The sequence below is a fragment of the Cornus florida genome, unplaced genomic scaffold (assembly GCF_030987335.1).
Source record: "Cornus florida cultivar Cherokee Brave unplaced genomic scaffold, ASM3098733v1 CherokeeBrave_3.0.0_Hap2_Chr08, whole genome shotgun sequence".
NCBI classification, from domain to species: domain Eukaryota; kingdom Viridiplantae; phylum Streptophyta; class Magnoliopsida; order Cornales; family Cornaceae; genus Cornus; species Cornus florida.
This window is the reverse complement of record NW_026775578.1, coordinates 29,199,711-29,225,293: the sequence shown is the minus strand read 5'-3', so window position 1 is coordinate 29,225,293 and position 25,583 is coordinate 29,199,711. Positions and strand designations below refer to the sequence as shown.

Below are 25,583 nucleotides of genomic sequence, written 5' to 3'. Positions count from 1 at the left end.
TCGGGTTGATATTTCATATTAGAAAACTAAGTTAATTTGGATTATCCATATGTTCAATCCCCAATCTAAAAATTTAATTTGATTTTTAGTTAGTTTCATATAAATTACTCCTAAACACAGATTCTTTTAAAATTTTATTACAATTTTTTTACAACTTCCAAACAATTTCTTAGAAATTAATTCTCCGAAGTGTGACATATAACAAGTCAAGATTTAAACAAAATAAGTTGAAAAGAAAAAAGGTGATCAAATATTATAAATAATGTATTTAAAATAATAAATAAATATGAAAATAATATTATTTTCAGGTTTTGATCTGATCGAGTTGCTAGTACCTCAACCCAAGTCCAATTCTAATTAAATTATGATTGAAAATTTTCAACTCAAGCCCAACTTTAATTATAAAAATGGTTGTCCAAATTCACAAAAAATCGGCCGGGAGCTCGGGTTGTCTAATCCAAGTTACACCATTTCTTTTAACATTTATTCATGAATTACGAGATGCTCTGAGATATTCAACACCACCAAGACAATAACAAAAAATAAAAAAATATAAAAAGTCTCTATGGTCATTTATACACATTCTCTCACCACATCCCTCTACGTGTACATACAATACTATATGCATATGAGTACATCTATATCTGTGGGTGGTCATTGGGTTTAATGAACATAGGCCACGTGAGAATGGCCAGGTATACAGAATCTCCATCTCTCTACTTGTATCTATGTTCTTTCTCTGTCCATCTCGAGGAAGGTAACATGGCCAGCTGTATTACCCAGAGGAGGGGCATTTTGGTAAATCAACATGGGTTCAGTTTGACCCAGAAAAAAAAAAGCATCACGATTGAGGGATCGAATGTGGATTGTGTGGTCTGATATGACTGTGAAGGAGGGGGTCATAGTGGTCTTAGCTGGAACCTCTGTGGGTGTGAGTTGGCTAAAGTGGACACTTACCTCCGCTTCCTAAATCAACATGATTTCCAATAGAACACACACATAACACACACATACTGTGTGTGTATATATATAATATGATTATCATTATATATAGAGAGAGAAAGTAGAGTGAGAGAGAGAGAGTTTGGATTAGGGCTCAAATCAAGGCAAGATAGAAGCCTAAAACAGAGAAGTTTTGGACGGGTGGGGGAGGTGAGCTGGCTAGGCTCGTGCAGACAAGAAATGATGGTGAAGGCGTGGGTGGGGGATTCGGGAATATTTAAGAAATGTAAAATGTCATCTTCATGCACTTTTTAGTTTTATGAATTGGATTCTTCCAAAGGAAAATTGTATATATATATATATATGATATGACAAATATATAAAAAATAAAAAAATAAAAAAAATTCAAACATAGACGTTAAAAAGAAGAATTTTAAAAGTAGAAAAAGAAAAGAAAAAATGAAACAACTTTAAAAGAAAAAAGTCATAGTAATTTGACTTTTTCTTTTAAAGAAATTAAAAGATTTTGAAGAATAAAAGAGAATTAAAGAAAAAATTGAGAGAGAATTTTAACAATTAAAATATTTAGGAGGCCTGGTATAAATTTTTTCATATATATGAAAAAAAATAAAAAAAAATATCACATATCAATGCTTTGTCCCTAAATTATATATACACATATATATTAAAAAAAAAAAAAAAAACATACGATAGTGCTAAAATAATGTCATGTGATAAGTGCAAATTCCAGGAGAATATAACATGACTCCTTTTTCTTTCAGGAGTCAGAATGTGTGATTTTCTACTCGTTTCATAATTTTAACAATTAATTCAATCTCCAGTGATTAAGGAGTCTATTTCAATTAATGATGTTGACAATATTGGTCTTGTTAACATATTATCACATTCAAACAAATGAATGTCATCTAACAAAGAAAAAGAAGCAAACAATTCCAATACAAGCTAGCTTTGTCTTTCTTCTAAATTGTGGATGTGTGGAGTGATACGCGGGTTGTGCGTGCCAACAAATGATTTGACCCTCTTGGAATGGTCCTCATGAGTCACGTGCATCGAACGTGTCATCTTACTGATAAATATGAATGGCCAATTGTCCTATTTATTGTTCAAAGAGAGAACGAAATATGCATATATGGAGTGATGAACATGTCACGTGCTCTACTTATGCGCTTCAAACACACACACAGTTTTAAAATGAGTAAATTAGACTCTCCCTAAGACCTGAAAAAATTAACATGATAGACATTTCTATCAGGTAAATTGTACACCGGAGGTAGTAGGCATTATTGACTTTTTATACTCAAAGTCACTTTTTGAACTCCTTAGTATTTTCATCGAAGATGTCAAAATAATACTGCATCGGTCTACTTTTTATATAAATTATCCAAATACTAAGGAGTTCAATGTAATTTACCCTTTAATAAAAAAAAACCAAATGCTACTAATGAATGCAACAAAGTACCGCGTACTGCTTAAGATTTACCAGACCGTGGGCCACCTCAACAAGGCCCAGCACATGGTAAGATTTGGATGGGATGTTTCTAGCTTTCAAGCAAACACAATCACACTACTTCACATTATACCCGTGGATTCATGGTCCAAGATGACTTTTGTCAAAACCCACTTGAGTACCCAAACCCAACTTATCAAGTTGGTTAACCGTTATAATCTTCATCTTCCTGTCTATAATTAGACTGCACCAACAAGAAAATAAAGATTACTTTGTGCATTATTCTACTTTTTCTTTATAACCAAACTCAGCAGTACAATTCATCTCCCTCAAGTGTGACTAGAGATATTAAAATAGAAAATCACCCGTTAATATCTAAAAATCGATTGTTTCGGATTTTTGCACCTGTTAGAACGTTAAACCTTTTGAAAAAATAAAAGAAACAAATGGAGTCCATATCCTCCACCCCGGGGCACGTGGCTTGTGGGATGACGTGTGCCCGAGATTGATTAGTCTCACCTGTAAGGTGTGGGGTACCTCCGCTGTGAAAAAAATAAATAAATAACCCTGCTGGTTGTTCCTTCTCATTCCCACCCAACCACTGCAAATGAATCATCCATATCTATAGGGGAAAATCATGTAAATCTTCAAAACTGGCATTGGCACGGGTATGACTCGTGATAACAACACCAGCATGAAAAGACATAATTGCAGCTTCTCATCTGTTGCACAAATCACAAATGAAATGTGACAGCAGATCTTGCTCTGCCAAGACAAAATGTAAAAAAATAGCTGTTTCTTATCAACACCATTTCAGATGTTCGACTGATGGGATAATTTAAATATCTGTCCCCGTATCTATCACAACTACAAAGAACCCAGAATTGGAATCCCCTGATCATTAAAGATTAAATTAAAGTGCTTTGGATTGAATAAGACGTCACTGGTGTTGAGCAGCAGCTACCATAAATATAATTTCGAATAACGGAATCAGCAAATACGATGTCGGAAATCCCAACTTGCTGCGTTGGATGTGTGAGAGACAACTAGATGTTGTCCATGTCACTGCAAGATTCAAAGTGACAACAACGTCAAAAACCCAACATGACAACCATATCAAACATTACAACAGCACCACTCCCTTCGTAAAGAAGAGATCGGAGGAGAAAGAAATACCATTTTCATTCTAGACAGCATCTATAAGCCACAAAATCCATCACTCTTAGAAATAAGCCAATAGGAAACCAAAAGAAGGGAGTAGGTGAATAAATTAAGCCGAAGGTGTGTGGTTTGATAAAACAAAAAAATTAAGTTTACTAGTTCTAAAAGGTTTTAAGTTGCAAACCTAAAATCTAAGGATAAATATTCAAATTTTGAACTACCATTCACCAAGTGCACTAAATGACTACACAAAAAATAATAATAATAAAAAATAATAAATAATAAAAAATAGTGTTAAGCACTTGACTGGATTATTGTATAAAGCCCAAAAGAAGGAGCTCAAACATGAACTATAAAAAAAACAGCACCAATGCATGAACACCACGGTTAAACAAACCAATGAAATAAAAGGACAAAAAGAAATAAAAAATAAAATATCTAAACACAAAGAATGTCAAATTTTGCAAGTTTAATGATTTTAGATGCATCATGCTTCCAATTAATTTAGGTAGACAAGTCTGTTGTGGTAGAAATATATAGAGGCGAATTCAGTTAAAAGACACATATACATATAGAGAGAGGCAACCATTATCAATACGGAATCATAGTTTCCATTAGTCAAGGAAATTATTTATAATATTAACATCGGCAAGGCCATAAATTAAGGGACTACCGCATGGAGATTTCCAGATAAGGTAATAACAATTTATGGAATATAAAAACTGAGGCCACTACATGAAAGACAAATTGAAAATTTAAAGTTTCAAGAGACAATAGGCAATGAGGTTGTTTAGACTTTAGATACCAACTGAATAATAAGCTTACTGACCAAGGCAACTTTGAAGACCAACCAAACCATTAAATTATTTAAATATGGTAGTTTTCATGCATTAAAGCAACTGTCACTAACATTGCAATGCATGAAGGCAACTGTATATCCAGATAGCATGGTAGTTCTCAAAACTATATATCAAGGTAAAACCTTATACCGAGTCAACAACATATCAAGACGGCACAACAATTTTCCACACTGTAGGCCTACATGTTGAAGAAACCATAGATTAAAGACGTAGAATTGATATTAACTCTATATCAAAGCAACAATATTTCTAAAGCTTGAAGCACTGTATTGAGTCAACAAAAGTCCTACAACCAAAACCATGCAGTGAGGAAACTATGTATCAAGTAAGCATTATGTTCAAGTCACAAGTGGAAGTTCTACAAATTGACCGATCATCAATTTATGCAATGCTGTGATTGGGCAAGTACACACATAGCAACTTGGCAGTCTTAACTCCTGCCAAACCGTATTTGAAAGCAACATTCATTTTTCATGTAATTTATGAGCTTAAGATCCACCACATCAAATAAAATTATAATAATAATAAAAGAAGCATCGTGGCTTTTTTGTTAAAAGCAACCATCACTTAAGGCAACATAAACATCTACAATAAAACAAGGTAGCTTCCTAATATCTGGTCAAGTTGGCTTCAAGGGAAGGTACTATACTGGGACGGCAAGGTAATTTCCAGATATTAGATAACCATCAATTAAGGCAACATTGATAAAGATGGAACATGGTAGTTCAAAGCCCAAGGCCCCAAGCAAACCATATAAATTGTGTACAGAGACAACTATACAGTGAAAGAAAGAAAGAGAGTTTATGGGCCTAGGAGGTCAAATATCCTGACATTGCAGAATATACATTGAAACAGCCTTCGATTGAGAAAAGACTCACAAATGTACTCACTTCTACCTATAACATTTCCTTGTCTAGCCACTTTCATCTCAACATTTTTTGATCCATACCATAAATAGAGGCAATATTGTACTTGAAAATATCCATCATAAGAAGTGCCTAAGGGAATGTGGCACGTGCCATATACGGAAATAAATCAACATTTTTATTGCAGTCATAAAGAGCTGCATACAACTTTAATTAAAACTTTTAAAATATTATTTATAAATATGGAAAATAAGGATATTTGGTCAACACTTCATGGCACAAAGCAACGAGTGATCGTCTGACCAACAAACCTTAATCACAGGGTTCTCCTTTACATTAGTGTGAAAAAGAAGTATAATAATTTAGAAGATCAGACCAAGAATTTTTACAATTTATCAAAACTATTAGAAACTAAGGGATACACATGGTTCAGATTGGATCGATTTGAAAAAAATGGTTTAAGGCTAAAAGGTAAGAAGTAAATCGTTGTTAAAATACTACATATTAATACATCATTGTTAAGGGTCGTACCTAGCATACATTGAGGCAACAACGAATTAAGGCTAAAAGGTAAGAAGTAAATCTTATATTGACAATTTTCAGATTCACTTGATCATAAACATTAAAATTATCATTTATGATGATATCAAGTCGTGTATCACAGACTGCAAATGTGATAAATATGTGGCACAGAAAGCAGAATGATCCGAAGACAATTCATAATCACTTACTTAGGCACAGGTAATGGTTGTTTAAGTTCTAATTTTACAAGGAAAAAATGGTTTGGAAAGCAATTTTACTTTGAGAATTAATTTTGTGCAAACCATTGAGTTGAGCACCGGTGACAAGATAATATTTCTAATATTGGAGAAGTCATCAAATGTTCTAACTCTCAAACCCTGCCAAACATTTTTCTAACTCTTTTCAGAACAGGACTAGGGTTTCTATACAATATAAATTTCTTTTTGTGGATTTTAGACACACATGCATGAAGAACATCACTTTTACATCTAAAACACTCTCTTGACTTCCAAGGTACCTATAATAAGGTCATTTATAACTCAAAACTCTCATACACCTTTATGGATACACTTAATTGGAGGGTGCATGTTCTTGAGATTTGGGTGATTTCTACAGCTTCCAAGTATTATTCTTCACCAGCAGAGTTGAGTTGTTGAAAGATTCAATTGTGTGGGTGGTTATTTGTTTGAGTGTTCTCCGAGATTCAGCAACGTTCATGAAGAGCAAACAGCAGAATTAGACAATTCATTCTTTTATGATGATTTTTTTTTTTTTTTTTTTGATAAATTAGACAATTCATTCTTTTATGATCGAGCACCATTGACTTATGAGCTGAACTTTCCAAAACGAAGGAAGAATAAGAACATCGCCTCTTCTAGGGTTGAAGAACGAATCTGAAAGTGAAACCGGAATATATGATTTTGCCCAGCTTACCATGAAGCGTAGGAGATTCCTTGAGCAGAACATGAACAATGTTAAGAAAGGGTATACTTCTAAAATTAGGGGTATCAATTCATCTAGGAATAGAAAAAGACTAATCAAGGAGACTGAATTGTCATGAACAAGGTAAAATGCTTAATGAGTGCTTAAAAAAAATTAAGAAGGTAAAGATAAGAAGAAACCAAAGAGGCTTTATGAGCGTAACGAGCCATGTTATCTTATCTTGACTTTTTCTATATTGAATCTAATTCTTCAAAATCTAATAATGATAATTCTCCTCATGTTGCATTTCTCATTGTTGCTAACTTGGAGCCTAGTAGTTCTTTTGATTTTTCCATTGCAGTAAAGAATTCCTCAAACTTTGAATCCTTGAGTGATACAGATTCTAATGATTCAGGAAATGAAAATAATGAGGAAGAAACTTAGGAGACCAGTTTTTGAAAAGCCTTTCCCAAATTATTTTTCTTAAATTCATAGTTTCTTATTAATTCTTTGCAAAACAAACATATATTAATAGTGCAGAATATGAAGCATGTTTTTATAAATTTATATTATACACATATATTAATAGTTTACAAAAAATTTCTAAACTTACCAATTAATCTAGACTTCGGAACACTTGAAAATTAAATCTACCGAAAAATCTAAAGTTTTTTCGTGTCTTGATTTGTAGATCTATTGTTTGCTAGGGAGGGGGGTTTGGTATTCCCTGGTTTGGTCTTAATATTTGAAAAAAAAAATAAAAAATAAAAATAAAAATAAAAACTATGAGAGAGGAAAGCTAAAAATAGGAATTTTAGAACTAGACCGAAAATCATGGCTATCTAGGCCTAGTCATTACAAAAATCATGACCATCTAGACTTTGAGACAACGTTGATTTTTATTCTGGCTGAATCACAGCCGTCTCGGGCAAGTCAAGTCAAAATTCAACTGGATAAACTGAGTCAAGCCAAGATTAGATTGTCTCGAGTGAGACATTTGAGATCTCGGCCTAACTCGGACACGACTCTAGCCGAGTCGCCCAAGTTTTAAAACTATGAAGTTTAAGAACAAGAAGAACATAAAATCAAGTAAACAAGAAGGCAATATATTGAGATATTTTAAGGGGCGGAATAATCCCAATTCAAGCCCTTTACAACATTTTATTATATCAATTTTGTAATTATTATAAGATTTCCAGTTCCCATATTATCTCTTTAGAACATGTATGAATTTGAGGTTCTAATTTTATGGGGGGTTCTAGAATATAGGCTTTAGTGTCCATATGGAGGTTTCACAAGTACATGCAACTGCAATTTCTTCTGTTCTTTTAATGCTTTCTCTCCCTCTAAGCGATGCATGAAAATACATGAAAGGGAGAAGATTACTCATCAAAAAAAAAAAAAATGAAAGAAAGAAATTATAAATGACTATTTATGAGTATTCAACATTCACCAAAGTTTGTTCCTTTTCCAAATAAAGCCAATGGGGACAAGAAACCGTAATCCAATATCCCAAGCATATATTACGCAAAACTTAGTCCAAAATTTCAACGACAAATTACTACTAATTGTATTTTCATTTTGCCTATGAAAAAGTAAAACATCAAGAGAGAGAGAGAGAAGGAGAGATTTACCTGGGAATTCACATAGTTCATGCCTTGAGGAAATGAACCTTGATGAGCAAGCTGCCATATTTGTTCACCATAAAAGACAAAAAGAAGATAATACAATGAGCTTGTGAGATAACGTGCAACCATATAAAAATGATGTTAGCAACTGAACATATTATATCTCCCAAAAAAAAAAAAAAAAAAACCCAAGAAGACTTCACTACAACACCTGTGCATTTGGGGCAAGCAGAGCTCCAGCTGCATCCCTCTTGGCGGATCCATCCCCGCCCCTAGCAGACCCCCGAGTTTCACCCTGTCAAAGGTAACAATTTAGAAGCAGTGTCAGCAATAATTTTACATTGACTACACAAACCACAGTTGTATAGATGAATAGAAGAAGAAAATGATATTTTAGTGAAGGAGATGGTTTACATACCTCTAACTGTGACATATTCGTCGTTTCACAAAATTATCAGGACCAAAAAGGAAAATCGATGTGTTAGATTAAACTCACAAGAATCGTGTAAATCAAAGACAAATTAAACATAAAATATAAGTTAGTACTTGATTTGGTTGCAAATAAAATGTCAGAAGGCAAAAACAAATTCTAAACCTCCACCCACCAACAGTGGGTAATACAACTAACAAGCTTCAATATTAAATAAAAATCAACAACTTAATTTTTCCTTTCCTTCACGGTCTTTAACTCACTTTTGTCAAAACCAAAATAAGAGTAAAATTTTAAAAATATATGTTTGCTTGTATGATGTCAAATCAAATAACCAATACAAAAAATCAAACAAGTAGAAATTACCTCTCTGTACCTAGCTAGGTACACCTTGAGCGGATCAATATAATCTTCAAAACCTAATGTTGCCATTGCCCACAGCAAATCATCGCCATTAATCGTCTTCCTCTTCTCTTTTTGACATTTATCACTCGCCCTACACAACAATCAGCAAATCATTTTCATAAAACACACACCTACTTCAATAAATATTGTGTGTGTATATATACATATATTATATGATCACGCACTCGCTGGTGATAAAACTGATGAACTCCGAAACGCATTCTTGGATCGTGTCCTTGGCATCCTTGGCTATCTTTCCGTTCGCGGGCAACGCCTTCTTCATGATCCGACTGATGTTGGCGATCGGAAGGTACCTGTCCTGCTCGCGAACGTTGGAGCGAGGGCTCTGGTCACCACCGCTCTCGTGGCTCCCGCCGGCGGGACTCGCCGGAGAATCGGCCATCGTCGCCGGAACCCTAGCTTCATACAGACATGACCGTAGAAAATCATTCCTGGAATTAAAATTCAAACCCCAAACCCTAGAGAGAGAAAATGAAAAAGAAAAGGAAAAATTTTCAGATGTATAGAGAGACGCTAACCGGAAGAGAGAGAAAGTCGAAGGATATATATAGATTTATATTTGGCGCGCGTCGAGAGATGATTGATTGATGGAATTTATTTATTTATTTTTATTATTTTTTTTTCGGAGAGAGAGATCGGACGCTTTAGAAGAGGGGTGCGAGAGAGAGAGAGAGAGAGAGCGTGATTTTGATGAGTGTTTTTCAGAGGATTTTCTCGGCTTTGTATGTGTTATCTGCACCGTTCATTGTTTAAGCAAAGACTATCCACCATTTTTGAGCAATTTTATAGAGTACATGCTTCTGGTTTACACACGTGTTAGTTGTGTCCTGTTTTATTGGATTGACTCCTTGTGGAAAACCTCAACAAGTATGCTCAAGGATCCGGAACCATCTAATTTAGACTCAATTAGTTGGTGGAGCATTAAAATTTGGGTTAAGTGAAAAAAAAAAATCCCTCGTCTTTGTGTCAAACTAGTACATATTTTTTAAAAATGTATATGCAAGTTCATAGAATTCAAAACAGGTGCATGCAAGCCCCTAGAATTCAAAAAAGGTACAGAATTAGACCCTCTGACATAAAATAAATTTAAAAACCCTAATTTGCCCTTTATCTTCCTACTATACCCTTTTGTCAAACTAGTACATATTTTTTAAAGGGATAATTACATATAAATGGGGTTAGGGCTCCGTATTTACTCAGAGGCGGAGTCAAAGTTTCATATTTCCCTAAAATGAATTGCTGACGTGGCACATGAATTATTACTGTTTAAGAAATGTTTTGCCAAAAATGTCCTTCTCACTTTTTTTAGTGTTGCCTAAAATGCCCTTTCTCCATAATTTAATATATTGCCCTAATTCGTTCGGTAAATACGATCTTCTTTGGCCCTAAAAATAAAATTCTCTCATTCGCTGCTCTCTCTCATCGCTGCTCTCTCTCTCTCTCTTTCTCCACGACTCTTTCTAAGCCGGTCCCTCCACCCTCTCTCTCTAGCTTTATCGCTGTAGGAATTGAGAAACCCAGCTCAATTTTCAGTCCAGCTACAATGGGCTCAGAAGAGGGATCAAGGGTTCTCGGTGAGCTTCAAACCATACATTTGTCAGTGCATTTTCATTGTTTCGGTTGAATTTTTCTTGTTTTCTTTTTTCAGCTGTAAATTTGGATTGAGTTATGATGATTTGGTGTTTCTTAAGCTTTTTTGTTGTAATGGTTCTTGTTTTTGTGTTTTCTTCTTATTGTAGGCTATTGGGTTTTCTAAAATTAGGGTTTTCTTCCTATTGTAGGCTATTGGGTTTTGTAAAATTAGGGTTTTCTTCCTATTGTAGGCTATTGGGTTTTCTAAAAATAAATATAGAAACTACACAACAGGAGCCAGCTGCAACTCCTTTTTTTTTTTCACTCAATTTAATAGGAAAAATGTAGAGAGCGTGATTTTACATCATGGATCGCTGGCACTTATAAAATGTTTTACATAGCACTTGAAAAACAAGAGTTCAAATTTGAGGAGTTGTCACTTAAGAAGCAAGGAATTACTCTTATCGTGCACTATGGTTAGTGTCTCTCAAATTCGTTGTGAATCAGTTGCTCTGTTTCCAATTTATTTTAATTTTAATTTTTTTTTTAAAAGAAATTGTCACTAAAATTTTCTTACTTCATCATCAATCAATTGCACAGAGCACCATCACATCAATCACTACAGACTCAACTGATTGATTTAACTGTCTAACAAGCTATTGGTTGTTTGTGAATAGGGGAGTAATGGTGAGGAGCCAATGAAGCTGAAGCTATATTCTTCCTGGGGGAGCTCTTGCTCTTGCCGTGTTCGTATCGCTCTCAACTTCAAAGGTCTCTCTCACTCTACTACTTTCGCTCTCTAAATTTTGATCAGTCAATTTCTTCTGCCGGTTTCACTTTCTAAAACCCTGATTTTTTATTTGATTTTAGTTAAAAAAATTTTTTTTTTGTTAATTATTGACCATTAGTTATCGCCTCTTTCAACATAGATCTCAAATATGAGTACAAAGCAGTTGATGTCATGAAATGAGAACATTTAGTCCTGGTGAGAACATACATGGTGTCTCAAGAAATTTCTTGTAGTATTTAGGCTTATTTATATGATGATAAAGTATGATATTTATAATAATTAACATATTGGGTGTCTGGCATTAATGTTACACTATGGACATTCAAACTTCAGAATTCATTTTTTGTTCACACATTATGATCAGTAACTTTTGTTGGTGGTGGATAATTTATCAATGAAAGTTACTTTCAGCTGGAAATAGACATCAATTTAAAGGAGAAGTCACCCTCTCTTGAAAAGAGTCATAAGCTCTCTTCACTGGCTATTGGATTGAGAAAAATATCGTAATTTGTGAATGTAAAAACACAGTCTGAGAATCTTATATCAGTCCTATCCATAAAGAGAATTCATGGCTCTTGTCAACTGGAGATCTTTGGATAGCTTTACTATTAATTTAAAAGGTTTATTTGGAAATGCAGAAATGTAACACTAATTTCATAAGTTAGTGTTTGTCTTAACTTTTTGATCCATTTCATGCATCTAATAAGTGAAAACAAAATAGAAACTTGATTATTATCTATTGCTTGTAATATTATATATATATTCAGTTTGGCTTTAAAAAATAGAGTCTTGAACGGTCGTTGCAATTTAATCATTGGCCTAAAAGTTTTTGGGACTCTAGCTCCATATTCTTTTTTGGTAGTCTTTATATATCTTGTTAATGTGTTATCTGTTTTTTGAGTATAGAATATTTAAATATCTTGTCAATATCTTGCTATTGTAGGCTATTGGGTTTTCTAAAAAGAAAGATAGAAACTATTAGATATAAGGGGACTACACAAAAGGAGCCGGCTGCAACTCCTTTTTTTTTTCACTCAATTTAATAGGAAAAATGTAGAGAGCGTGATTTTACGGGTTGGATCGCTGGCACTTATAAAATGTTTTACATTGCAATTGAAAAACAAGAGTTAAAATTTGAGGAGTAGTCACTTAAGAAGCAAGGAATTACTCTTATCGTGCTCGTATCATACTCTTTAAATACTAACCAATATGTGTTCCATACTTTTTAAACTTAGTGCTTTCTAGACAGTGGCTTTAAATTGAATGTACCCACTAAATGGTTGATTTGCTAAAATAAGCTATATCCTATTATGCACTAAAATAATTGGATTGGTTATGTACTTTCTGCTACAATGGTTTTCACATAACATAATTGTCTGTGTTCGATGATTAACACTCGCAATCAGCATCTTTCTTGAGCCTCTTTGTTCTTTTGAAAGAATATTCTTTGAGCATTTGACTTGACCAATATATGAAAAATGATATATCTCAAATTTCTGTTGTTTCGAGACAGGAAACCTTCACTGACTTCAATTTTTTGTAAATAATGACAGGATAAGTTCTCATCTAGTGAAGATAAAGTGGAAGTTGTTATTAAGATTTTTTAAATTGATGTCATTCCTGTTATTGTGAACTTCAGAAGGTTAGTTTCTATAATCCTCTTAAGAATGTATAATCCTCTGAAAAATACCCCTGCACACTATCATACTCTTTAGGATATATAATCGAAATCGTTATAAATTATAGGGATTATTACACATAAATGGACTTAGGGTATCATATTTACTAAGAGATTGAGTTAAAGTCCCATAGTTTCTTTAAAATGGGTTTGACCCAAAAGCTGAGGTGGCACATGAAAAAATACTGTTTGATATTTCTGTTGCCTAAAATACCCTTCTTCCTATTTTATGTGTTGCCTAAAATGCCCTTTTCTACACTTGCCTAATTTCAAGCCCTAAGGCCTTTCATATTCCATTCGGTGTAACCCTCTCTCACGACTCTTTCTCCCTCACTTGTTTCCTGCGATACAGATACAATATGCCATGGCACGAACAATCTTCGATCTGCTAAAGGGAAATCAAATACTCAGGCTCAACGGTTCCTCTTTCCCTCTTTGCTGAAACCCTAACCTTTCTCTTTCTAATTTCTGGTGTAGCGGCAATAACTGGACGGTTGCAAACAATTGGGGTTTTTTACCGTCATCTCAGCCTCCGGTCACGTTATAACTCTTGAAATAGGTACTTTGACCTAATTAGAGCCCTAATGCTCTTTCATATTTCTATTTGTGCAGACCCTTCTCTCTCCCATTCTCAAATGAGACCTAGCCCTCACTCTATTGAATCCATCAATGAAAGCCTAACCCTTTCTAAGCACTGACATAACTTTGCCTCAATCACAAAGGCTGATTGTTTGAAGCTTTGTCTTTTGCAAGTTTCACCTTCAGAGGAAAATCGCCCAGGTACTGGCCTTGTTCTCCTTTCTTCCTTTTCTAAACTTTCATTGATCTTTATTATTCTGCTTTCTTCCTTCTCTGAACTCTCATCAATTTTCTAATTTTTTCTTCAATCGCAGAAGTTATTTCTTCAAGCATAGGGATAAGCCCTAACCCTCTCTAACCCGGGTACTATTTTCCAATTTCTTCTTTCATCTCTGCCTTCCCCTAGAAAGTTGTAGAGTCTCTCTGTAAATGATACTATGTGTTGAAAATTTTAATCAATTAAGTTGTTGTTACTTTCTGCTGACATGATTTCAATTCATGTGTTGTTTACATATTCACTAGATTTGAGGATTCATATGTTGTAAGCTGTGTTTTTCTGTCTTATGAAGTTGCTGGTTTTTTTTATTTTCTTTTATTTATTTATTTTTTTAATAGAAGAATGATTCAGTTTTATCCTTTTTGGTTTTGGTTGTGCTACTGCTCCAATTGGGTGCATACTAATTTGCAATAAAAAGTGGAACTAAACTTTCTTGTTTCTCCAAAGATAAGATTAGAGGATTTTTTTTACTTTAAAAAAAAAAGATAAAAAAATATTAGAGGATTTTTCAAAATAACTGCATACCAGTAATACTGGTAATTTCTTTGTAGTCTCATTGTAAATATGACTATGATTACTATTGATAACTCCTCTGTTCATGGTAGGTGTGATGGCAATACAATTATTGGTTATATATTATGCAAGGAAGTAAATAAGTCAAATCCAAAAGTTAAGGGAAAAATAACTGTGGTGTTAATGAGTTCTCATTGGGAAACACTTGTAACTAATCATGCAGAATTTCATAAAGTTGTGGTAAATCTCAAATTTCTGTTGTTTCGAGACAGGAAACCTTCACTGACTTCAATTTTTTGTAGATAATGACAGGATAAGTTCTCAGCTAGTGAAGATAAAGTGGAAGTTGTTATTAAGATTTTTTAAACTGATGTCATTCCTGTTCTTGTGAACTTTAGAAGGTTAGGTTCTATAATCCTCTTAAGAATATAATCGAAATCACTATAAATTATATTAACCCAAAAAGACAATCAGAGCTACTTCACCAAAAACCCATAAGCCTGAACTCTCTTCAAGGACTTCACAACTGTGACTAGTACCATGTGATGAGAGGTTATATACAAATTTATAAACTCAATCTACCATAGAGCACAAATCCATGTATAATGGGTAAGGCAGTCAAGTAGTTCCTAATATAGTAGTAGTTATGTAAGGAAGAAGCTCTTCAATATTGGTATGTATAGAAGAGACTACGTACCTATGCTATGTCTGGCTGTGTAGTTAAAAATGCTATTTTATAGCCAGAAGTTAGACACATACGCGATAACTAAGTGGTTGCCATAGGGAATATCGGAAAGAAGTAGTACCTTAATCTGCTACAAAATAAGGAACTACGGCTACAAAATATTTGCTACAAGATATATGTATTGGCTACTAACTACCTCCTGGGACATAGTATGCACTACCTCCAATAATGGTACTAACATTATATTTCTTCAATTATTTGGTACAATTTCAAGAACTTGTTTAGTCACTTTTGTTTTTTAGATAATTACTCCAAAAATATTATTTTTAAGTTTTCTAGTTAAGTTTAATGGTGGTTAATAGCATGCTTTTTACATACGTGCTTTAATTTTGGTGAGAAGGTGAAGATAATGATTATGGAAGTATCAACTAGGTATAATCTCTTATATAGGAATAAGTAGTTGATATATTCTACCAACAATTGCAGTTATCTTATACAATAAATGTGTTAATTATTTCATCTTTGTCTTAGTTTTGCATCTTTAATCTTATGACTTTACTTCTCAATTATTAGGGATTAGATTCCATATTATGCCTATTTGATTACTGAAATGTCACAATTTTCTCCCCTTACCAGAAACATATGCATACTAACGATTTCTTTCTATTAAAATGTTGAATTCCAAGCGAATAATGTACTTCTTTTGTAGATTTTATACCTCAAGTTGCTAAAATTTTGTTCCAGACATTCCATCAAGCTAAAGTACAATTATTTCTAATAACGTAACAGTAGAAGTGCATGTTATTCCCAGCCATGAAAATGGTATTTTCTCTCTATTTTTTTTTTCCTTGGCAAACTAGAAGGAGAAAGGACTCGAACACAGGAAGCTGGCCACTCTATCAATTAGGCCACTGGGTGATACTCTTTTCTCTATAGAATGAACAAGTTGACTGAAAAATAATTTAGGATAAGTAGATTATTGTTGATTAATTAATCTCATTTTGTTGGATTTGTCTTACTAATAATGGTGTATATGCAAAATTTCATTTTGTACCATATGTGGATGATGTTTCTTTGTGTATGTTGAGAATTAACAATGTAGGACAAAGGGCTAGCTATGTCATTAAATTTGTTTGCTAGAAGGCATGGACTTTGGTATTGATCATCCCAATCTTTTATAAAAGTTTAAGTCTTTGCTTGGACTTTTTAAGTTAAGATGTAGGTTAAATTAGGCTAGAACACAACAATTTTGAACTGTCTATTATTTGGTAGCAGAGAAAATAAGGAAAGAAGAAAAACTTTAAGATTAACAAGTTTCTATAAAGGAGTAGAATTGTTACAAGATTCCATGTTTCCTAATTTCTTCTTGTTTTCCCAATTTCTTGGCAACCAAACATAGGATAAAGTATAAGGACTTAGGAAAAGATTGGTTGAATGGACTTGTATCCAAATTTTCAGATTTTCCAATAGTTATCAGGAAGCCTTTTTATGCATAATGTACAGTTTATTGCAAATTTCAATCACTTGTGAAAGTAGTACAGCAATTATTGAACCTTTTTTTACTATTTCGTTGTTATTATTGTATATATGTTTGAATATTGTTGATGTAGCAAGTCTCATGATTGTTTTTTCCTTTATACCTTATGTGGATACATAATTTGAAACTTTGAACTAGCATTTAGAGACATCGTAGAGCATTCCTTGGCAGATTATCCTGTTAATTTAAGTTTTTCATGCGTTTCACCTATCTTTTAGATTTGATATTCATTTGTTTACAGAAAAAGAAGTCAATGGTCCAAATTTAATCAACAATTAAAACTAAGAATCTACAGTCACACAGACACATTTTCTCAATCTTTTGCTCCAACAGTGAGAAGTTGCAAAGCATGACGCGCGTATTTTATTTTGACTAACAATTATGATAACAAGGCTCCAAATTTCCCATCCTCCAGAACTTCTTAAGAACTCAATTCATTTATGCGAACCGAGCTGAGTAATTGGTTTATTTGAGTGAGTCAAGTTTGATCACAACTGTTAAAAAATTAACCAAGCTCAAACTAAGCTCAGACACTGCTTCTAACCAGCCAAGCTGAGCATAAGCTCTATAAAGTTGGCTTGACTCAGCTTGTTTACAGCCTACGAAATGGCTGATCTCATACTTAAATATGTCTCCTTATAGTGGCCAGTTTAAGCTTTCACCATGTCACCTGACCCCTTTTTTTTTTATCAAATATATATATATATATATATATATATATATATATATATATAAAGTAGCATTTTGAATACTAAAGAGTTGAACTATCACAAAAATATACTAGGCCATGTAGAAATTCCCACGTCTTGAAGAACCGGCTGGCTGGTGATTGTCCCTTCCACTTCCAAAACCTTTTCTCCTTTTGCTGATCGAAATGCAGAAAGGAGAGATGACCCTGATTGGGTCTTCAATTTTCTTATTGCCCTTTAAGAAAGACAAAAAAATTAATATTTAGAAGTTGGATTTGATGTGACCTTATTTATAAATTCATGATAGGATACATTATTTAAGCTTGAAACTTGAACGGAGACTCAAGAAAACGTCATCAGAATATCTCCCATCAGTTAACTGGACTCATGTACACATATTTTTCTGAAAGTAACATGTATGTGTGAGATTTGTCAAACCACCAAATTACAAATTCTGAGTTTCAACAAGAGTATATCTAAAGAAAACAAGGGTTGAAGTAGTTTTTAGTTTAGCATACAGTTGCCAGTTTGAAGAGAGCCTTGCATTCCTATGCATGCTAACTCTATTTTCTTTCATTAATTCTTTCTTTATTTCTTTGTTTCTGATGCACACTTTCTTATTTCTTTACACTTAGAATAGCCTTCCTTAATTTATAATTATAGTAACATAAAAGCTAAAGCATGTGGTTCCTATTTTGTAGCATAACTACTGCATAAGACTCAGCTTAAATGAAGACTGGACTTATAAATTTGAATATCTGTGTCATGTTCGATTTTCTATTAATAGTTAATAAGTTGGTGTATATGTCTTAAGATGACTGTTCGTGTTCATTCTAGCTTCTCGTGTTTATGGTTATCTTGTTCTGAGATTTGTAACTGTAATTCTTGATTTGCAAACTAAATCCTATTTGGTGAAAAATTTTATGATATTTTTTATATACTTTTTTTTTTTTTTTTATGAATTTTAGTTATAAATATTTGTGAAGATAATGACTGAAACAGGATCTCCCTTTGCAGGATTTGAAAGACTAATTGGTAAATTTGGGTTGAACTTTAGTCTTGAACAAGCTGAAGGCCCTTATTGTGGATTATAATTTTTACAATTGCAGCACCCTACGGTCTTACCATATTTTAGAGTGCTTTCATCACTTCATACTGGTAAGTCATATCTTTAATTATTTAAATATATATATATATTTTTTATTCCAGTTTTTTTCATGCTAATAATAAATTGGATGTTAACCGCATGAAGCATAAATCTGTCAATTAAGACAGGCACCCAATTGTATATGAAACAAAGTACAATATAAAGTAACAAAATTTATTAATATATAAACAACAAAATTTTCATTTTTTTATTTTTTTATTTTCTTTTGTGTGTGTGTTTTTGTGTTTGAAGGTTGAAAGATTTGTGTAGTTATTCAGTTGTAGAAGCAACAAAAACACTTCCAGTGCTTCCCAAAAATAAAAATCATCATTATCATGGTGTTGTCATAAAACTTTATTTGAAAAAGGATAATTCTTAACTTATTTATTTGACTCGAGAAACTGATGTTATTAATATTTGTGGGCCAATTTGGGTGCTTAATTGGTAATTGATTGTGTGTTTGAATTTTGAATGTCCTAGATTCAAAGGGGGAAGCCACATAAACTTGCACTGAGAATGGCATAGACTTTATAAGTTGTAACCTTCCAGCACAAAATGAGTAGTTGGTAGTCCAAAACTCCTCAATTAAAGGATCACAGTGCTGTTTATTCAGTCTATTAGACAATAATAAAACTCCCAAATATCTAATTGGGAGGGTCCTAATAGAGAAATTAAGCTTTCTGAGAATTAGGTTTTGAGTAGCAGTCTCTATACCAGATCAGAATATGACACCTCTTTGCATTATTTGGAATCAAGCTAGAAATAGAAGTTAAAACTAAATTGAGCTATTGATTCTGTCAGTATTTTAACAGATTCAACATCCCAGCTGTGATTAACATAAGATCATCAACAAAAAGGTCCATTACTTATCCTCTGAGCTGAGCATTTCCAATGGTAATCAAAACCCCCTAGAGTTATTCTCTAATTAAAAATACGAGGTAGAACCTTCATTCCTATAACAAATGGTATGAGGACATTGGATCCTTCCTCCTTCCCTTATTAGGTAAACCATACGACCATTAACATCCAAGGAAAAGAACTTTTCAACAATTTCAATAAAAGAAATAAAAATAAAAACTGTAAGTGTTTTTTTTTTTTTCCTTTTATCTATTCGATTGGGTTAAGTGATGCTTTATATATGCTTATTTTTGTGTGTTTTACCTATCATTAACGTGCTTAGTTGGATTAATTCCGAAGAATGTGTATTGAATTAATGAATTAGGAATATATGAGTAGTCCCAAGTGCCTTTGTAAGCTAGCAGATTTGAGATTGAATCTTTTCAACATGTAATGTGTAGAAGTGCAAATTGGTAAATTTAAGTTGGACTGTTATGTCCATATATGTGCTCTATCCTTCCTTTTTGTATCTAATGTGCCTGTGTTGGTAATTTATTTGTAGATGTTGAATACCCGGTGTTCTCCAAATAAATTCAAGGAAACGGTTTGCAATTTAAGTGAAGACAAAAAGGTTGCCGTACAAGAGATTGGGTTTGGGTCCCTTTTAGACATCGAGTGTACCATTTTGAAGCGCAACCTGTGCTTATGGTTGGTAGAACACTTTGACCCTAGAACATCTCATCTCACCCTTGAATCTGGCGCTCGGATCCATGTTACGCCAAGTGACGTTGAAGAGGTACTTGGCCTACCCTCGGGAAGAGGAGAAGATGTGCCAAATTATATTGTACAAAGTGTGCATTGGTTAGAAAATGGCATTTTTTTAAAGGACGGTGTAATAGAAGTGCCAAACTTAGTGCATCAATTAGACGTTCTTCCTGTTGGGGATGACTTCAAGAGGGCTTTTGTCCTTTTCGCTTGCGGATCACTTCTAGCACCCATATCGAAAAATGAGACAAGCAAAAGGTTATTGGCAGCGGTTGACAATGTGGATGCTATTAAATCGTATAATTGGGGGAAGTTTGTTTTAGATTGGTTGAAAAAAGGAATTGCGTCCTATAAAGGAAAGGAAGGAAGAGAAGGTTGTACATACATACATGGATGCTTGTTCTTTCTCATGGTATGTTCTAAGATATAATATTTGTAATGTGTCTATCATTTTATTTTAAATAGCTATAATGTCATTATCATAATGGCTTATATGTTGTAGCTTTTCTACCTACACCGTGTGGATGTCAATGGACCAAAACCGAAGCCTGAGATGTCATGCGTACGTGGATGGACCAACAAATTAATAGGCGAGAGGTTGAATTTGGAGAAGCATAAATATAATGGTTTCGGCTTCGGTGAGGTAAAGTTTACAACTGATACATCTGAAGATGCCGATAAGGTAATCACGTCAATTATGGCTTTTTATAATTGGTACTAAATATACGGTTATATTTGCATATTCATAATTACTTGGAACTCTACGGTTACATTTATATATTAACTGATATATATATTTATTAAACTTGTTTAAAATTGTTAGGAGTTGGCATATGAAATTATTAAAGTTGTTAAGAAATGGAAGCAACGGCACAATGTAGGCCAAGGCAGGGGGTCGAGATCCTCAGAACCCAGTTCATCCACACGACAACCTAACCCATCTTCGCAATTGTTTGCACAACACAATCCGATTGAGGAGGAAGATGAATCCCACATACCAGTGGAGGAGGAATTCGAAACCTCCACAAGACAAGCAAACTCACCCTGGCAATCTTTTACAAAACACGATCCCATGGAGGAGGAAGGAGAAATCCCCGCACCAATGGAGGAGGAAGTGGGAACCTCCACAGCAATGGAAGAGGAGCGTGATGTGCAGGAAGCAGTGATCCCTTTATTACGTGTTATAAAGCCTGGGCGCCATAAGGGATCACCTTGGGTTGAAATGAAGGTCAACCGATTGCGTGTCCTTCGTCCAGAAGCAAAGGCAGTCATCTCATATGCCATGGATGAGAGCAGAAATGATGAGTGAGAAATTATATAAATAATTTCTTATTTGCTCTATATTTACTTACTTTCTATGCTCAAACACTTAATATGTTATTGTTTAATTATAGTGAAATGCTGGTGAACATAAATGATATTTTCCTCACAAGAAAAGAGATGAGAACAATCTCTTACAATCATTGGATATCAAATATGGTATGTTCACTTAAAGTTCATTGATTTTTCAAACCAATCACACGCATGCATTAATGGTTTAAATGTGATCATTGTAGGTGGTTGAAGTCTATTGCCAAATGCTCCAGCTGAAACAAAAGCGTAGAGGAACCAAAATTTTCTTTCCGCCTTCGATTGGGGTAACAAATTCTTCTATCTATAGTGAATGTTTGTTTGACACATATTAGGTTATCAATTGTGTGCATTTTCAGATTGAACTTTCCAAGATACCTTCAAAAGTGGTTGATAGGAAAGGTAAAATACAAGCAGTTTGGAACAACTATAAAAGGATAAGGAATGTCGATGATAACAAAGTTTGCCAATTCAATATGGTAATATTTATCGCTTGCAAACATAAATAATTATTATACTTTTATCAAAAAAATATGATTCTAAAAGTAATTAAATTTTTACATTGTTAAATATGCAGCTTTTCTTTCCAATACTTGTAAATGAGAAACATTGGTGCTTGTATGTCTTTAACATTTGCGATAGTCGTATGGATGTGTTGGATTCAAACAAACATTCTTCGCATGATAAGCGTACTCCAGACAAGATGTCAAAAGATTTGGTAAACGCTTATTACATATGAGCTCATTTTTTTGATTATGTATTCATTTACTGTTAAATTAAGACGGTAAAGTATACAAGTTGAAGAACGTGGTACTGAATTTTTTACTCTAATCATTTATATATTGTGCATTTGTAGGTAATGTTGGTTGAGGTATTCACCGGAAGAGATCTACAAAACTTCATATACAATGTGCCCAACGTACCTCAACAGCCCGATAGGTAATTTTATCACTTAATGTTCCTAGTTTGGTGTACTGATTATGTTCACAATTATAATTAACAGATACCTAAACAGTCTTTTATTCAGTGATAGTTGTGGTGCTTTCATGTTGGACTTCATGGAGAAATGGGATGGTTCACTCAGTCACCCAAAAGAGAAGGTGAAGCCCAATTCTATTTTTTACATGGGTCTTATTTATTTTTTTCCCCGAATGAAGAAATTACCGAATTACTAAATCACACAATCTCCTCGATACTCTTCGTTAATCATTTAATTCTCTGTTTTCTTCTAAACCATTGGTGCATTGTTAATCTAAGCACCCACTGGTCATTAGTCTTCAAAGGAAGAAATGGGTCTTGCCTTTAAAGGTTTCAAAAAATATATTTGTAAAACTGATCCACATTCCTACATACTTTTGTTCAAGGGTTGAAACTGGAGGGTCTTCAATTCCAATACATGCAAACATAATTTAAAAAATTAATGCAACCACAAAATGCATCCACTATAACGTTTTCCTTCCTCTTCACTGCACTCCCCATTCTGTTTTTACACGTTTTCCAGCTTATACCTTTCTTTTTTCTTTTTGCATCTTTTAAACCCATGTTTGTGTGCAAGTACTTCGCTTTCCGATCTCTCCCCGCTAGGCTGCAATGTCGTAGTGTCAATAGCGGGAAGACCAGGGGACTATGGCACGTGTTGAAACAAAGAGAGCGGTAAGCAACCCCTTTAGGCAACAAAATTTTCAACCTTAGAACCCCCTAATGCAGTATACCCTTAATGTGTGCCATTTTTTTGAAAGAGAAAGCATCCAGCTCTAGTGAGTTTTAATCTAACATGAAGTAAGCAACAGTACTCCCTTGTAATGAATGATATAGAAAATGTTTGACATCCACTGTATAATGGGTCCTATCGAGTAGAAACCAGCTTTGCTAGATGAGGTTTAAATGAATAGCATATTCTTAAATATTTTCAGACAGTTTTTCATTGTCAAAGAATTCAGTATGAGATCAGTAGCTTAAATCATTAGTCAACCTTGTTTTTCCTACATCACCTAACCAATTAGATACGCAAATACTGGACTCCTGTCATTTTAAATGAACATATTGCAGTTAATATGGTCACTTCACTGTACTTAGTGGTGCTCATTAAAAAAGAACCGAACACAAAAGATACTGAAACTACGACATATTGAAATGAATGATTAAAAAATTTCAAAATAAATAGTCACTTTAAGATTACTTTTGGAATGTCAGAAAAAAGGTGTGTGCCATTGAGTGTTTGGAATCAGTAAAAAGGGATAACTATTTTGGGACAGGGAGATCTTTCGTATTATTAGATTTGTTTTGGTTTTGTTTATGTTCTGTGTCTGTGCTGATCTGACCAAATTGCTAACATATTTCCCAAGGATGAAGCTACCTGTTTATGCAATATTTCACATATAAAAGTTTAGTATCACCGAGATTTTGTGCATATGCCAAATTCAACATTGTTGAAAAAGTTTTCTTTATCAAATATATAGTTTCTGCAACACTAGATTCCTATCTATTTACACTTATATGTATTCACGCATGAAGTCCATTTCCCAATCCTATATTCATGATTTGTCTTTACCTGGTTTAATTTGCAGGTGGATGTTGATAGATTACGTGCAATTATTGCTTCAAATTTGCTTTCAGATGACAATAACACAATGAAGGATTTTGTAAAGAACAAAGCACTTTATCCATTTGGTCAAGCATGTTGATTTCAAGTAAGGTGCCATCAGCTTATTTGTGGTTAGTAATTTTATTTTTTATTTTTTATTTTTATGATTCTAACATCACCTCCATCAGCTAACAAGGTACCATTTACCTCAAGGAACCTCACATACCAGTATTTGCCCAGTTGGAAGCTAGAGGAAGTGGGATAGGACGATCGTTGAATTTTCTAAAAAGTGGTACCTGAAATGATGTGGGATATGGGACATTTGTATTGTTGAATAGTGTCATTTTTTTTTCATGTATTTTGCACTCTGTTGGTGTTAGCTATTTTTAAAGTTTTAAAGAATAGTAGCTTTGCAACTTTTGATTGTGGATTAGGTTGGTATATTTTTGCAACTATTGTATGGCTTTGAATTTTGGCATCTACCTTACATGAAATCAAATGAAGTTGCTCTTTTGGGTTCTCAGGAATTAGTATTGTATGGCTTATTATATTAGGGTCTCAATGAAATTTCTTTCACTACTATATTAATGTACTAATTTCAAATTTGATGGAGTTTAAAACTGAAGCAGTTTATAATGAATGAAAAATTGGTTTGGATCTTCCTTGGTTCCATGGTGTCGATAAATGGATAGTTTAATGAATGAAAAATTGGTTTGGATCTTCCTTAGAGAAAACGTGGTACCTTGACGCCAAAAAGAAGTACCTTCAGTTCAAAAAACGTGGTCCCTTTGGGAAAAAAGTAGTACCTTTACAAAAGGTACCAATTTTTGCAATTGAATATGGTATTACACCTCACATCGCTAATTAAGTTGCACATTACATCCACAAACAGTTCCATTAGCGCCATGAATAAGTGTTTAGAGAAAACGTGGTACCTTGACGCCAAAAATGAGTACCTTCAGTTCAAAAACGTGGTACCTTTGGAAAAAAAGTGGTACCTTCGCAAAAGGAATTTATTTTTGCAGTTGAAAACGTGGTTTTATACCCCACACCGCTAATTAGGTTGCACATTACATCCATAAATAAGTGGTACCTTTAGTTCAATAACATGGTACCTTTGGAAAAAAAGTGGTACCTTTGCAAAAGAGATTTATTTTTGCAATTGAAAATGGTATTGCACCCCACACCGCTAATTTTCTTGCACATTACATCCACAAATAGCTCCATTAGCGCCATGAATAAGTGTTTAGAGAAAACGTGGTACCTTGACGCCAAAAAGTGGTACCTTTAGTTCAATAACATGGTACCTTTGGAAAAAAAGTGGTACCTTTGCAAAAGAGATTTATTTTTGCAATT

General features: G+C 33.7%; 2 protein-coding genes across 8 annotated transcripts; one reads left to right on the top strand and one right to left on the bottom strand.

Moving 5' to 3' along the window:
- Window positions 1-3,033: 3,033 nt before the first annotated feature.
- On the bottom strand, window positions 3,034-10,018 carry LOC132271032 (nuclear transcription factor Y subunit B-10-like). 2 transcript variants are annotated; one of them, XM_059772269.1, is made up of 6 exons: window positions 9,743-10,018; window positions 9,389-9,623; window positions 8,787-9,294; window positions 8,580-8,663; window positions 8,375-8,425; window positions 3,034-3,475 (listed from the first exon to the last, which is right to left on the bottom strand). In XM_059772269.1, the coding sequence occupies exons 2-3, from the start codon at window positions 9,604-9,606 to the stop codon at window positions 9,120-9,122; spliced, it is 393 nt and encodes a 130-aa protein (XP_059628252.1). In that variant the 5' UTR covers window positions 9,607-9,623; window positions 9,743-10,018; the 3' UTR covers window positions 3,034-3,475; window positions 8,375-8,425; window positions 8,580-8,663; window positions 8,787-9,119. The 2 variants fall into 2 exon arrangements, with proteins under 2 accessions (XP_059628252.1, XP_059628253.1); XM_059772270.1 differs by having other exon boundaries at window positions 9,389-9,619.
- Window positions 10,019-11,352: 1,334 nt separating this feature from the next.
- LOC132271031 (uncharacterized) lies at window positions 11,353-24,766 on the top strand. Of its 6 annotated transcripts, XM_059772264.1 has the most exons (14): window positions 11,353-11,567; window positions 13,140-13,228; window positions 18,562-18,702; window positions 20,091-20,705; window positions 20,796-20,975; window positions 21,117-21,598; window positions 21,688-21,772; window positions 21,850-21,930; window positions 22,003-22,122; window positions 22,221-22,361; window positions 22,500-22,582; window positions 22,659-22,743; window positions 24,211-24,333; window positions 24,416-24,765. In XM_059772264.1, exons 4-13 carry the CDS (start codon window positions 20,091-20,093, stop codon window positions 24,325-24,327), a joined length of 1,989 nt encoding a protein of 662 aa, XP_059628247.1. In that variant the 5' UTR covers window positions 11,353-11,567; window positions 13,140-13,228; window positions 18,562-18,702; the 3' UTR covers window positions 24,328-24,333; window positions 24,416-24,765. The 6 variants fall into 6 exon arrangements, with proteins under 6 accessions (XP_059628247.1, XP_059628248.1, XP_059628250.1 ...); XM_059772265.1 differs by lacking the exon at window positions 13,140-13,228; XM_059772267.1 differs by lacking the exons at window positions 11,353-11,567; window positions 13,140-13,228 and having other exon boundaries at window positions 17,591-18,702; window positions 24,441-24,766.
- The last annotated feature ends 817 nt before the right edge of the window (window positions 24,767-25,583 follow it).